Here is a 13,272-nt window from a genome sequence, read left to right as displayed (position 1 = left end):
AAACTGATCCTCCCCGAGGTCTGCATCTACCAGTTTTTCCATTCGTCTGTAAAGAATTCGCGTTAGTATTTTGCAGCCGTGGCTTATTAAACTGATAGTTCGGTAATTTTCACATCTGTCAGCACCTGCTTTCTTTGGGATTGGAATTATTATATTCTTCTTGAAGTCTGAGGGTATTTCGCCTGTCTCATACATCTTGCTCACCAGCTGGTAGAGTTTTGTCAGGACTGGTTCTCCCAAGGCCGTCAGTAGTTCTAATGGAATGTTGTCTACTCCGGGGGCCTTGTTTCGACTCAGGTCTTTCAGTGCTCTGTCAAACTCTTCACGCAGTATCGTATCTCCCATTTCGTCTTCATCTACATCTTCTTCCATTTCCATAATATTGTCCTCAAGTACATCGCCCTTGTATAAACCTTCTATATACTCCTTCCACCTTTCTGCCTTCCCTTCTTTGCTTAGAACTGGGCTGCCATCTGAGCTCTTGATATTCATACACATGGTTTTCTTCTCTCCAAAGGTATCTTTAATTTTCCTGTAGGCAGTATCTATCTTACCCCTAGTGAGATAAGCTTCTACATCCTTACATTTGTCCTCTAGCCATCCCTGTTTAGCCATTTTGCACTTCCTGTCGACCTCATTTTTGAGACGTTTGTATTCCTTTTTGCCTGCTTCATTTACTGCATTTTTATATTTTCTCCTTTCATCAATTAAATTCAATATTTCTTCTGTTACCCAGCAGCCCTCGTCTTTGTACCTACTTTATCCTCTGCTGCCTTCACTACTTCATCCCTCAGAGCTACCCATTCTTCTTCTACTGTATTTCTTTCCCCTATTCCTGTCAATTGTTCCCTTATGCTCTCCCTGAAACTCTGTACAACCTCTGGTTCTTTCAGTTTATCCAGGTCCCATCTCCTTAATTTTCCTCATTTTTGCAGTTTCTTCAGTTTTTAATCTACAGGTCATAACCAATAGATTGTGGTCAGAGTCCACATCTGCCCCTGGAAATGTCTTACAACTTAAAACCTGGTTCCTAAATCTCTGTCTTACCATTATATAATCTATCTGATACCTTTTAGTATCTTCAGGGTTCTTCCACGTGTACAACCTTCTTTCATGATTCTTAAACCAAGTGTTAGCTATGATTAAGTTGTGCTCTTTGCAAAATTCTACTAGGCGGCTTCCTCTTTCATTTCCTAGCCCCAATCCATACTCACCTACTATGTTTCCTTCTCTCCCTTTTCCTACACTTGAATTCCAGTCACCCATTACTATTAAATTTTCGTCTCCCTTCACTATCTGAATAATTTCTTTTATTTCATCGTACATTTCTTCAATTTCTTCGTCATCTGCAGATCTAGTTGGCATATAAACTTGTACTACTGTAGTAGGTGTGGGCTTCGTATCTATCTTGGCCACAACAATGCGTTCACTATGCTGTTTGTAGTAGCTTACCCGCATTCCTATTTTCCTATTCATTATTAAACCTACTCCTGCATTACCCCTATTTGATTTTGTGTTTATAACCCTGCAGTCACCTGACCAGAAGTCTTGTTTCTCCTGCCACCGAACTTCACTAATTCCCACTATATCTAACTTCAACCTATCCATTTCCCTTTTTAAATTTTCTAACCTACCTGCCCGATTAAGGGATCTGACATTCCACGCTCTGATCCGTAGAACGCCAGTTTTCTTTCTCCTGATAACGACATCCTCCTGAGTAGTCCCCACCCGGAGATCCGAATGGGGGACTATTTTACCTCCGGAATATTTTACCCAAGAGGATGCCATCATCATTTAATCATACAGTAAAGCTGCATGTCCTCGGGAAAAATTACGGCTGTAGTTTCCCCTTGCTTTCAGCCGTTCGCAGTACCAGCACAGCAAGGCCGTTTTGGTTAATGTTGCAAGGCCACATCAGTCAATCATCCAGACTGTTGCCCCTGCAACTACTGAAAAGGCTGCTGCCCCTCTTCAGGAACCACACGTTTGTCTGACCTCTCAACAGATACCCCTCCGTTGTGGTTGCACCTACGGTACGGCCATCTGTATCGCTGAGGCACGCAAGCCTCCCCACCAACGGCAAGGTCCATGGTTCATGGGGGGGTTTCAAATATACCGGTCATTTTTGAAACACCCTATATAAGTACTGATGGGGATTTGTCACAAAGCTGTTACTCTTTGTGGAGAATATAGAGGACAAATTTGGGGAAGCTGCACCCATCTCCAAAATGAAGAGGGGGTCAGTTTTGTTTAAAACACATCTCTTGCTCAGGCACAAGCATTGCTTGCTTGTGACAGTCCAGTGACTATCATATCCCATAGTAGTCTAAATATGGCTCAGGACATCATTTTCTTGCATGACCCCCTCTGATGATGAGCTACATGCCAAATTAGAGCAACAGGGTGTACACATTGTCCATTATGTCTATAGGAGACCAAGGGACAATAGTATTGCTACTGGGGTCCTCCTCTTGGCCTGTTTTAACATGATCCATTGCTGAAAGATGAAGGTGATGGTATACTGATGTGATGTGAAGCCATAAGTCCCCCCACCTGCCCATGCAATGCTTCAGAAGCATAAAAGTCAGGTACATGTCTTCGAATTGCTGTGCCACCCCAGTCTGTAGGGATTGTGGACAACAGTTGCATGCCAATGTGTCCCTCATGACGACTGTGGCATTTGTGGAGAGCGTTATTCTCCCTGTCCCCCCCCCCCCCCCCCCACCCCCACCCCCTAGACTGCACTGTCTTTCAGAGAGAGAGAAAATAGGGGAATATAAGACTCTGGACAAACTATTGTACAAAGAGACTAAGAAAAAGTACAAGCATCTACAGCCTCCATATGTGACAATGTTGTGTGCTATAGCTATGATGACATCGCCCTCTCTGACAATGATACGTTTACCCATTACGCCTTTTACAGCAGGCCCTCAGGGGCACTTGACCATGCCTGAATCCATCGTGGATTGGGACTCTCTTCCTGCTGCTGCTTCCTACACAGTCACTTTGGGAGCAGTGGCTCGCCAATCCACCAGGGACATCAATCCCCACCCCCGGCCAGAGATGCATCACTCTCGTCTGGCTTCTCAAGCCAGGAAGGTGTCCCTCGCAACATTTCCCTCCAAAGTTTCTGCCGGTCTGCAGCAGGATACCAACCAGTGGCTGAAGGAGACACAGGCTGCTGTTCATAAGGGTTCACAATCTTCTTCAGTCCCTAAAACTAATTCATAAAAACCCTCCCGGTCATCTAAACCCCTTAAGGAGACCAAAGATTAAAAAAAAGGTCTTCTAAGAAGAAGGAGAATCAGATGACACCCACGCCACCAGTCCTTTGTGTTCTGCTTTTGTGGCCAAGGTGGCGATTCTAGTGGTCCCTGAGGTTCCAGATTGCACCATGCAATGAGTTCAGAACCTGTGTATCTTGATAACCACAAATTCTCAATGAGCGTCATCAGCTGATCTTGGGGTATAACCTGCCTCCTTGGTCCCTACACACCCACTCATTATGCTAACAGAAAGATTCCCAAGAGGAAGTATAGTGGTTCTTTCCACCACCTGGATGAACTATGACATCTTGTAAGCACCTCCTCTAGTCTCTGCATTGCCTTTCAGGAAGCCTGTTTCTAGCAATGCAGACCCAAGCATTTGTGGTTACCAGAAATATTTTAAGAATCACGCTGGCTATGGTAGAGTGTCAAGTGGAGTTTGCTCATATGTTTTGGGCTCTGTATCTAGCAAACTTGGTCCTCTTGGTACAGTTTTGGAGGCTGTGGCAGTTCAGGTAAGGGCATCTCAGGATTTTCTGTCTGTACTGTTTATGTCCATCCCAGTGGTGGTGATGTGTCACAGAACATATTGTCTGCATTGGTTTCTCGGGTCCCCTCACTCCCCCCCCCCCTCCCCCCACTCCCCCCCTCCCCCCACTCCCCCACTCCCCCCACTCCTCCCTTGCTCCCTTTCCCAATCTTGGGTGACTTCAAAGCACATAACCTCTAGTGGGGTGGAACCATGATCACTGACCATGGTAAAGACATTGAAAACTTACTGGCAGGTCGTGACTTTCCTCATGTATACTGATGCCTCCACACATTTCAATGTTGCACATGGAACTTATTTAGCTATTGATCTTCCCGTTTGCAGTCCTTGTCTTCTCTCATCCATCCAATGGGGAGCCCGTGATGACCTGCGTGGTAGTGACCAGTTCCTGATCTTCCTGCCCTTCCGTCAGTATCATTTCCGTAGATGTCCTCCCAGATGTGCTTTCAACAATGGTTCTGAGATACTTTCACCTCCACTGTTGTCCTTTAGCTCTCCACTACATGGAAGTATTAACACAGCTGTCAAGAGTACAAGGGCAACTGTTCTGTCGGCAGCTGACTAGTCAATCCCCTATTCTGTGGGATCCTGCTGTTGGAAGACAGTACCTTGATGGATCTCTGAAATCATAGAGGCTATTATAGATCAAAGGCAGGGCTCCAATGCCCTGAGTGGAATCCATCTATAGAGCACATTATTGCCTGTAAATGCCTCCATGCCTGGGTGTGCCACTTAATAAAATGGCAATTATAGATCAAAGGCAGGGCTCCAATGCCCTGAGTGGAATCCATCTATAGAGCACATTATTGCCTGTAAATGGCTCCATGCCTGGGTGTGCCACTTAATAAAATGGCACAAACAAGAATGCAGGGAACTGTATGTCTCAACCATTGGACCATGTACCACTCCTTCATAGGTTCAGCAAAGGTCAGCCTCCTCTAGAGATTACAGCCTCCTACAGGTGTATGTGCTATTTCCATGCACGGTACTGTCTTCACTGACCCACACACTGTCATCGAACATTTTGCTCTGCATTATGCTTGAGCGTCTGCATCTGAGAATTATCAGTCTGCATTTTGTGTCTTCAAACAGTGGATGGAGTGAATGCACTTATCTTTCACTACACCCACCTGGAGCCTTCTAATGCTCCATTCAATGAGTGTGAACCCATTAGTGCCCTACCCTTTTTGCACTGATCAGTTCCTGGGCCAGACTGCATCCACAACCAAATGCTAAAACACCTCTCAGTGGATTGTCAGCATCATCTCCTTACCATCTTCAACCATAAAAGGAACGAGGATGAGTTACCATCTCAATAGCGGGAAAGCATCATTGTCCTGAAACACCTTAGAAATGGACAGCTAATCACCCAGTTAGTCTCACCAGTGTTCTCTGTAAGCTTTTCTGGTGCATTGTGAGCCAGGGTGGTTTTTGCAAAGGCCTTTCCACTGCTGACAACATTGTTTGCCTGGATTCTGCCATCTTGGCAGCTTGTGACCAATGTCCACACCTTATTGCCATCTTCTTTGATGTGCAGAAGGATTATGACTCCACATGGCAACACAATATCCTTAGTACCTTACATGAGTAGGATAGCTGTCAATTTTTGCCCAGAATTTCTTTTAGCACTGTACTTTCCAGGTTCAAATTGATGCTTCCCACAGAAACATCCCCCCATCCATATCCAAGAGAATGGGGTGCCATAGAGCTCTGTGTTGAGTCTTCACAGCTGAATTGGCAGCCATCAAACAAGCTCTTAGCCATGCTTGTTCTTGCACCTGCAAGATGCTTCTAAGGTGCAGCAACACTCTGACCAGTCTTCAGTCTGTAGACCAGTGCTACCCTCATCACCCATTAGTCACAACATTCCGGGATCTTCTTTCTGATGTCCACCAAGCTGAACAGCAGCTCGTCTTTGCATCCTTGGTCATGTTGGGATCTCAGGGAATGTACATGCCAACTGGTTGACAAAGTTGGCTATCAGGATGTTGTCAATTTTGGAAATGGTGTTTCAGAACTGGACATTCAGTCAACTCTACACCATTAGATGTAGCGGCATGGAACTGAGTATGGTCCACCTTGGACTCCCCAAGAGACTGAGGGCAATAAAGGAGACCATGATGATGGCAGTCTTCCCTTTTTGCAGGGAATCCACTGTCCTTTTCCAGCTATACATTGGCCTTACTTGGCTGATCCATGGGCACATTCTCTGAAGTGAAGCCCCCACCCCCCGCCCTTTTTGCCAATGAGTTGCCCACCCAATAGTGGCCTACACCCTATTACACTGCCCAAATTTAGATGCCTTCCAGCGGTATCTTAAACTTCATGACTGCTACCTCTGGTGCTAATGGCTGACCTGGTTTTATGTTTTACCCACAAAGGTGATTCTTGCTACTAGTCTCTGTGAGGTGGTGTAGTTTTGGCCTCATTCACCACCTGAAGGGTTGTAGGGGCGCCTCTTGCCTGCTCTGTCCCAGGACACGTAAGGTGGCCCTAGATCGGTGGTCCAGCCTGTCTCCTGCCCTTCCCACCTTTTTATTCTCCTTATTCTTTTGTATTCACCATTTTTAATATTTGTCTTTCCTAAAATTTTATTATCTTGTCTGTGCTGCCAATGTTCTTGGGATAATGCAAAGTACTGATGGTCAGATGGAGTCTCTCCATCTCTCATGCCCAGGGGTTCCATGCCCAGGGGTTCTCCAGCTGCATTCGGAGTAGAGCAACACACCCGCTCTCCCCCCCCCCCCCCCCCCCTCCCCGTCCCCAGCAACACCACCACACTCATGCTGTCCAGCGATCCATTAATATGTACTTGTTTTTAGCAACTTAATGTTGTTACAGCTGTTGGTTGAGAATGACACAATACCTAAAATCACTATCATAAAGAAATAAGGTGGTGCATTGGTTAGCACACTGGGCTCACATTTGGGAAGACGATGGTTGAAACCTGTGTCCGACTATCCAGGTGTAGGTTTTCTGTGATTTCCCTAAATCTCTCCAGGAAAATGCAGTGATGGTTCCTTTGAAAGGGCATATCCAATTTGCTTCACCATCCTTGATACAATCCAAGCTTGTGTTCTATTTCTTATGACCTTGTTGTTGACAGGACATTAAACCCAATTTTCCTTCCTTCTAAAGAAATAAATACATTTAAAAAGAGTTTAGGCAGAAAAGTTGTCATTTCTAAAATACTGCAGGACTGTACACACACGTAAACAGAAAATGGTATAAATTGACTGTCCTCACAACATTACTATTCAAATAATACCCAGCAGAGGGGAAAAAGTAAATACCTTCTGGAATCATCAGACTAGTACAGTGTGTATACCACATAAAACAAACTGTACAATACTGTTAGGAATGTTCTATCTTCTGACTGCATACTTAGCTGCAATAGCAAGAAATTGAGGTGGGATGTGTTTGGTTACTTCAAGTGATATTACAATTATTGTGTTTCTCTTCATATCACAAGTCATTTTTACCAAGTACTTAGAAATACTGGTGGCCTCACTGCCAACTGACCTCCTCCTTTTTATGTATGGGTCCACGTATGCTGTAAATTTCTTAAAGAAACAGTGCTGATTCGATGACGAAACCTATATACAGGTTGCACTTCTCTCATTTTACATTTATGTACTTCACATCTGTGATAGTTGTGTTCATATCAATCATGGTTGTGTGAAACTTGTTAGAGTTGCCATCACATGAATGAGTCGGTACAGAACTTCGTTAATTCATGATAGTGTAGATAGTCACAGGGTGGCTAGAAATACTGAGAAGTTCCAAATCGGAATACAGTTCCATCAGCTCTTCATTGTCTTTGTCTGTCGAGATGTGAGAGAAAGCACTTACGAACATTGTTGCAAGTCCTGAAAATTGTGCTTACAAATTGTTAACTTGAAGGCATATTGCAGAAGCTTTACTAATTAATTAGGGGTGTGCACCCACGCATACAAGGGTGCCTTGAGGAGATGTGTAGGTAACTTTTTGGAAAATGATATATTAGCATCACTTTTCCGATTTTTTTGGAGTGACCCTCATATGTTGCGGTGTAACAGTTTCTTCAAACATAGGATTGTTGTTATATTTGTATAACAGTACTTTCCACATTGATCTTCAGGACTTGTATCACCAAAGCTGTAATAACTTCTTTAGATCCAAAAAATGTTTTCTCATTTACATCACATTTTAAAAATAAACTGCCTACATATTCCTGTCTTAACAAGCAATATATTTTCTTTCACTTCAAATCAACCACTCGTAATAATATAACTTTCTAATACTCATGGATACGAGATAAGTTCCAGCTCAGAAGTTCATCTCACTTCTGTTACATTGTTTTTCTATTGATGGTATATGATTTTTAACTAAAAACAGCCAGATTGTAATAAATTATTTATTTTTAATTCCAGTGACCAATTTTGATCTATATGTCCATCTTCAGACACCACTGTGAGCACCACCTGGTACCAGTCACCAGCTGCACTTTAGTGACTGGTATCAGGACCAGTTGGCGTTTGCAGCAGTTCTGTATGCTTGGTCCTCATGTCCTCTGAGCGTCAGGTCAGAAGATGGCCATACAAAGTGAAGTTGGTAACCAGAATAAAAAATAATTAACTGATTGCAATCTGGATTGTTGTTGTTGTTGTCATTGTTGTTGTCATTGTCGTTCTTGTTTTTTAATTTACTGTTGCTGATGTTACTAAACAGTGTTAAAAGTTACTTGATTAGTGACTTCTTGGAAAGTTGGCAAATCTCCAGAGCAGAATGGCAATCCATGGAATATGGATTTTCGTGTTTGATCTGATGGTATTTCCTCTTAGCTGCTGTGACCGCTGTCCTTTACCAAAGAGGCACGATGGGGCACATTGTGCCTCATTATGGCTGACCACATGAATAATAAAACTAAAAATAATGTACATTATTTGCACTTTTTTCCACTGTAACCAACTCTTGTTGTGAGTGTATTTGTTAGTAACAATACATAGGGATATTCATTGTTCCTCTGGAGTGTTATGTATCACTTTGACACTTCTGATTTTGTGTACTTTGTGAATGATATGGAAACCCAATCACTGTATAACTTGCAGATACTAATCAGACATCCAATGAGTTGTGCAGAAATTTTGAGAAGTTATTTTAGTTCGGCTCATAAAATATTGCAAGCAGAATTGTCAGTCAACTCAATGTTATAACTCCAGTTAGAATATGAGGCAACAAACCAGGTCTCACTCTTATATTTGGTATGGGTATTATGGAATGTAATTGTGTGCCACAAACTGGAAGGTATGGTGTATCACCTTTTCTTCTTCTCACAAGGAAGTGGTCCAATCCGATATGTTGGAACCTATCCTGTAATTTGCCTCACAAGAAGAATACACCGAAAGAAATGCAGTGCCACATTTGCTGCGAAGGTGCATGCAAGTAATTTTTATTTTTTATTTTTGCTACATGAAGAATCACTTATAACAGCAGTTTGTACAGCTGTTCCAGCCGTTCATCGGTGAATAAGTAGATGTAACAGTGACATGATACGTAGCACCGCATAGCATGAATGCCAAAGTGCATCAGAATAATGTGCAGTTCATATTGACATCCAAGTTGTTGCAGAGGTAATTGTTAAACAAGTGATTAGAAAATCGAGGCAGTGTATGATGTAACATTTGAGACAACTTCCATCAGTCGGGACATTAATTTGGTAACATGAAATATTTTACGACAATTCCTGTAGCACAGCTGTTTCAATGATTTTCTAATAATATATATTTTTCTAACATTGAAGCAGTTCCTTGTTTGTTCCCTGCAGTCATCACAAACCTGAGAAGTGTCTATTGGATGGAGAGAGAGAGAGAGAAAGAGAGAGAGAGAGAGAGAGAGAGAGAGAGAGAGAGAGACTTAAACGAGGCACACCTGATAAAAGAAAAATTAATGCATTCAGGAACTTCACTGTAATTATTAGTCCTATTTAGGCAGAACTGGGTGAAGTCCTGGTTGTCCTGCTTATAGTACTCCGTACCAGGCACACTTGATCAAATTCTTAAAACATGGTGGTACAAACTGACAATGCACAAATGACTGACATTTAACAGAACTATCAGGAATTATATTTGGACAATAATTTTAAAAAAAGGGAAAAAAAGCTTTACACTGTGGAACCATTTCTTTATATATAGGCTAAATCATGCTATTAGTTCAGAGTGGAATCAGAATTATATTAATAATCTTTTTGCCATCCTCATAAAGACAAAGGAGTGTTATGTCCAGGCCAAGAGTCCAACAAAAGCAGTGAATTAATTTCTGCAACTGAAAAGAAGACATTTCAGCAGTAATATTGAAAATTATTCTCTCCCATTTTTCCCATGTTTTGCTATGCCAGTTACAAGATTTTTGCAACTAAACAGTCCTTTTTTAAATTTGTGGTCCTAATTATTTGCTGTGAGTTTTGTGAAGACATATATAAAGCTGTGAATACAATAATTAATCCACTGATACTTATTACTGGCATCATTTTATACGAATGTGTCATGGCATTCATCGACTGCACAAGCGACTTGGTCTTTCTTTCACTTGAAAAGATAAAGTGTGGTTTGCTTCTCTGTAGTATCACCTATTAACTCTCTCTCTCTCTCTCTCTCTCTCTCTCTCTCTCTCTCTCTCCCCCTCCCTCCCTCCCTCCCTCCCCCCCCCCATCCCCCCCTCTATCCCCTTTGTTTAACTAAAAAATGTATGGCCTTTTCTTTGTCACTGAAAACTCTTACTGTACATATTTTCTTTGGGCTTGGAGGGCTTGAAAGGAAGGTATTGTATTTTTTTTTTCTTCTAATGTTGACACAAATTAACTAATAAATGACACATATGTAGGTCTTCAGGACAACCAGGTGACTCTGATTGCATATCATAGTCTTCATATTTCATCTTTGCAAGGTTTAAAACAGTATTGTATTCCACATTAGTGTGAAACTCTGGAAGCTGCACAAAGACAGATGCTATTAGGAAACATATACAAAGAAAATTAATTCAGTTTCATCTTCATTGTGGCAATACTGCAAAGGGAGCTGCTGAGTGTTATGGATATTACATGAGTTGCAAATTCTAGTGAATAGTAACTTTGATGAGCTGTGACAGGGAAACTAGCAATAAAAACTAATATTCACTTTACAAATTACGATTTTGTCATGCTGTGTCACCTATTCAACAACATACCAACAGCCAAGGATATGCGCCTGCCGTGTTGTGCATGTGCTACCTGCTAAAACTACAGTAGGTGTGTACATTTCACCCAACACCTGGTGAACTACAAATTTGCCAATTTTCAGCATTGTTTAAAAATAATTGCAATATTTCTTAGCAGCTACAATTTTGACAATACGTTTCTCTCAATGTTCTCTTCCTGTATAAAAGATTTCAAGACAGGCTTTGACAGTCGGATTGGAGCATTCCCTTGTCAGCTGTCGTATTCTTATTTTATGGCACAGCAAATATCATCTTGTCTGCCATGTAGTTTCACTTTGTTTGTTGTACCAGCTATCTTCTGTTAAGTTGAAGGTAATGGTTAATTTCTCAGCTGCCCTACATGTGCCTCTGTGGTGCAGCAGCTCCCTTATTTTTTTTTTTTTTTAAAGAAAATAAATGATCTTTTGTCCGTGGTTGGAGTATGTTGCATGTGATTTTTGGTTCTTGATATTAAAAGTATGTAGTTATTATTACTAATATGGTTATCTCGTGTTTTTCTTTTTCCTTTTTTTTCCTTTCTTTTTTTTCTTTTTTTTCAGATGATGATGTATAGAATGAACTTTATAGCATCTTTAAATTAAAGAGCACCACTCTACAGTGTGAAACCAGATGATTTTTGTCTGTGATCATCTATGAAAAGTGAATAGTTGGTGGACAAACATGGATATCTAATGTGTAAAACATGAAACTGTCTGCGTTTAAATTTCACCAGTTTTTTGTGATACTACAGTAACTGACCTGTGTCACAAAATACAGCTTTGGTCATTGAGTGAGAAGGTTTTTTGTGTATGTTGCCACAAATCTGTGTTGTGATGTACTAGCAAGACGTTGTTTTCATAATTTAAGGAACATTAGTGGCTTTTGTGTGGATTTACCTTTGTTGTTTCTCATTGTTGTTGTTTGTATTTTATTCAGTTCAGTTTCAAAAGACTGAAATTGGAATTACTTAATCCACAGCTTCTGCATTTACTGAGAGTAATCACCATTTTTAGTATCTAAGGTATCTTGAAGTGTTTTCACTAGCCCACAGAGAGCTGCTTTTTGAATTATGTATGTTGCATTCACGTGATGTTGGATTAGAATCAGTTTTACATAATAAGCAGTATCCATTGCACAATGTTGTGGTGTGTGAAAGCTCAAGATGTAAAAAGTTCTCATATTTTGAACCCTGGTTAACATACGATGCACCAGTGGGTTTAACATTGACATGTTACTTAATTTCTTACAGAAACCAGTTATATTTTATACAGAATTATTTGCTTGTTTTATTGGTTTTGTACCTAGGCTAAATGTGTGACTTCAGATAAGTCAAGAAGTTCTTGCACTCTCAATATACTTCATTGCCTTATTACAAATTGTATGATTACTGTAACTAATAAGATTGCTGATGTATAAGAGGAAAAAGAAATCCAGTGTAAATTTATTTTAAATTTTGTACATTTCTTAAACTGTAAATACACTAATTCTGTCTAGATATTTAATACTTTAAGGGTATAAATGAAGTCATATTTTTAATCTACTTGTGTATTGCACTTTGTTTGCTTGATCCCAGATTTTCCAGTGTGTAGTCAACAGCAGAAATTCTGATACGAAATACCATAAAGTGAATTGGTTCTGCTCAGCACTTCCAAACTGGAAGTACACATTTACAAGGTCTGTTAGAAAAGAATCCGACCTCGTTTGTTTTTGTAAACACCTGCTGGATTTGAATCTTGTGTGCTTGCAGGAGCTGACCTTGACCCTTTGTGCGCATGTGTGAATTTTTTCTGATTTGTCGATCGTGTCAGTTGCTGGCAAGCAACAAGTGAAGTAGTGTGTGGTGCTTGCATCTGTTTTGAAAATGACTGAACAACTGTAGCAGAGCCACTACACCAAATTTTGCCAGAAACCGAGCAACATCCAGGTGGAAACCAATCAGAACATTCAGATGGTTTTCAGTCACGATTCTATGGGCATCACATGGATGACGATTCTATGGGCATCACATGGATGACGATTCTATGGGCATCACATGGATTAAGGAGTGATACAACTGGTTTAAAGACAGTTGCATGTCAGTGGAGAGTGAGCCATGTTCTGGTCGACTTTCAGCACGCTCAGATGACCATGCCATTGTCAAAGTGAACACTGTGGTGATGCAAAACCATTGTGTGACTTTCAGAGAAATTCTTGAAGAGATAGGCATCAGCACTTTCTTGGAACATCCGTTGTGACTGAATATTT

At 41.2% G+C, this 13,272-nt stretch overlaps 1 protein-coding gene across 2 annotated transcripts in view; it reads left to right on the top strand.

Annotated features, from left to right (window-relative positions):
* LOC126356299 (ubiquitin-conjugating enzyme E2 W) overlaps nt 1-12,568 on the top strand; it is an 84,958-nt gene extending 72,390 nt beyond the window's left edge. For both annotated transcript variants that reach the window (XM_050007222.1, XM_050007224.1), the window contains exon 6: nt 11,589-12,568. In XM_050007222.1, the coding sequence (XP_049863179.1) occupies nt 11,589-11,602 (14 nt within the window). In that variant the 3' untranslated portion in view covers nt 11,603-12,568. The remainder of the gene's footprint in view (nt 1-11,588) is intronic.
* Nucleotides 12,569-13,272: the final 704 nt, after the last annotated feature.

The sequence above is a fragment of the Schistocerca gregaria genome, chromosome 3 (genome assembly GCF_023897955.1).
Source record: "Schistocerca gregaria isolate iqSchGreg1 chromosome 3, iqSchGreg1.2, whole genome shotgun sequence".
NCBI lineage: Eukaryota > Metazoa > Arthropoda > Insecta > Orthoptera > Acrididae > Schistocerca > Schistocerca gregaria.
The sequence above is the reverse complement of the archived record's forward strand: the minus strand, read 5'-3'. Positions and strand labels throughout refer to the sequence as shown.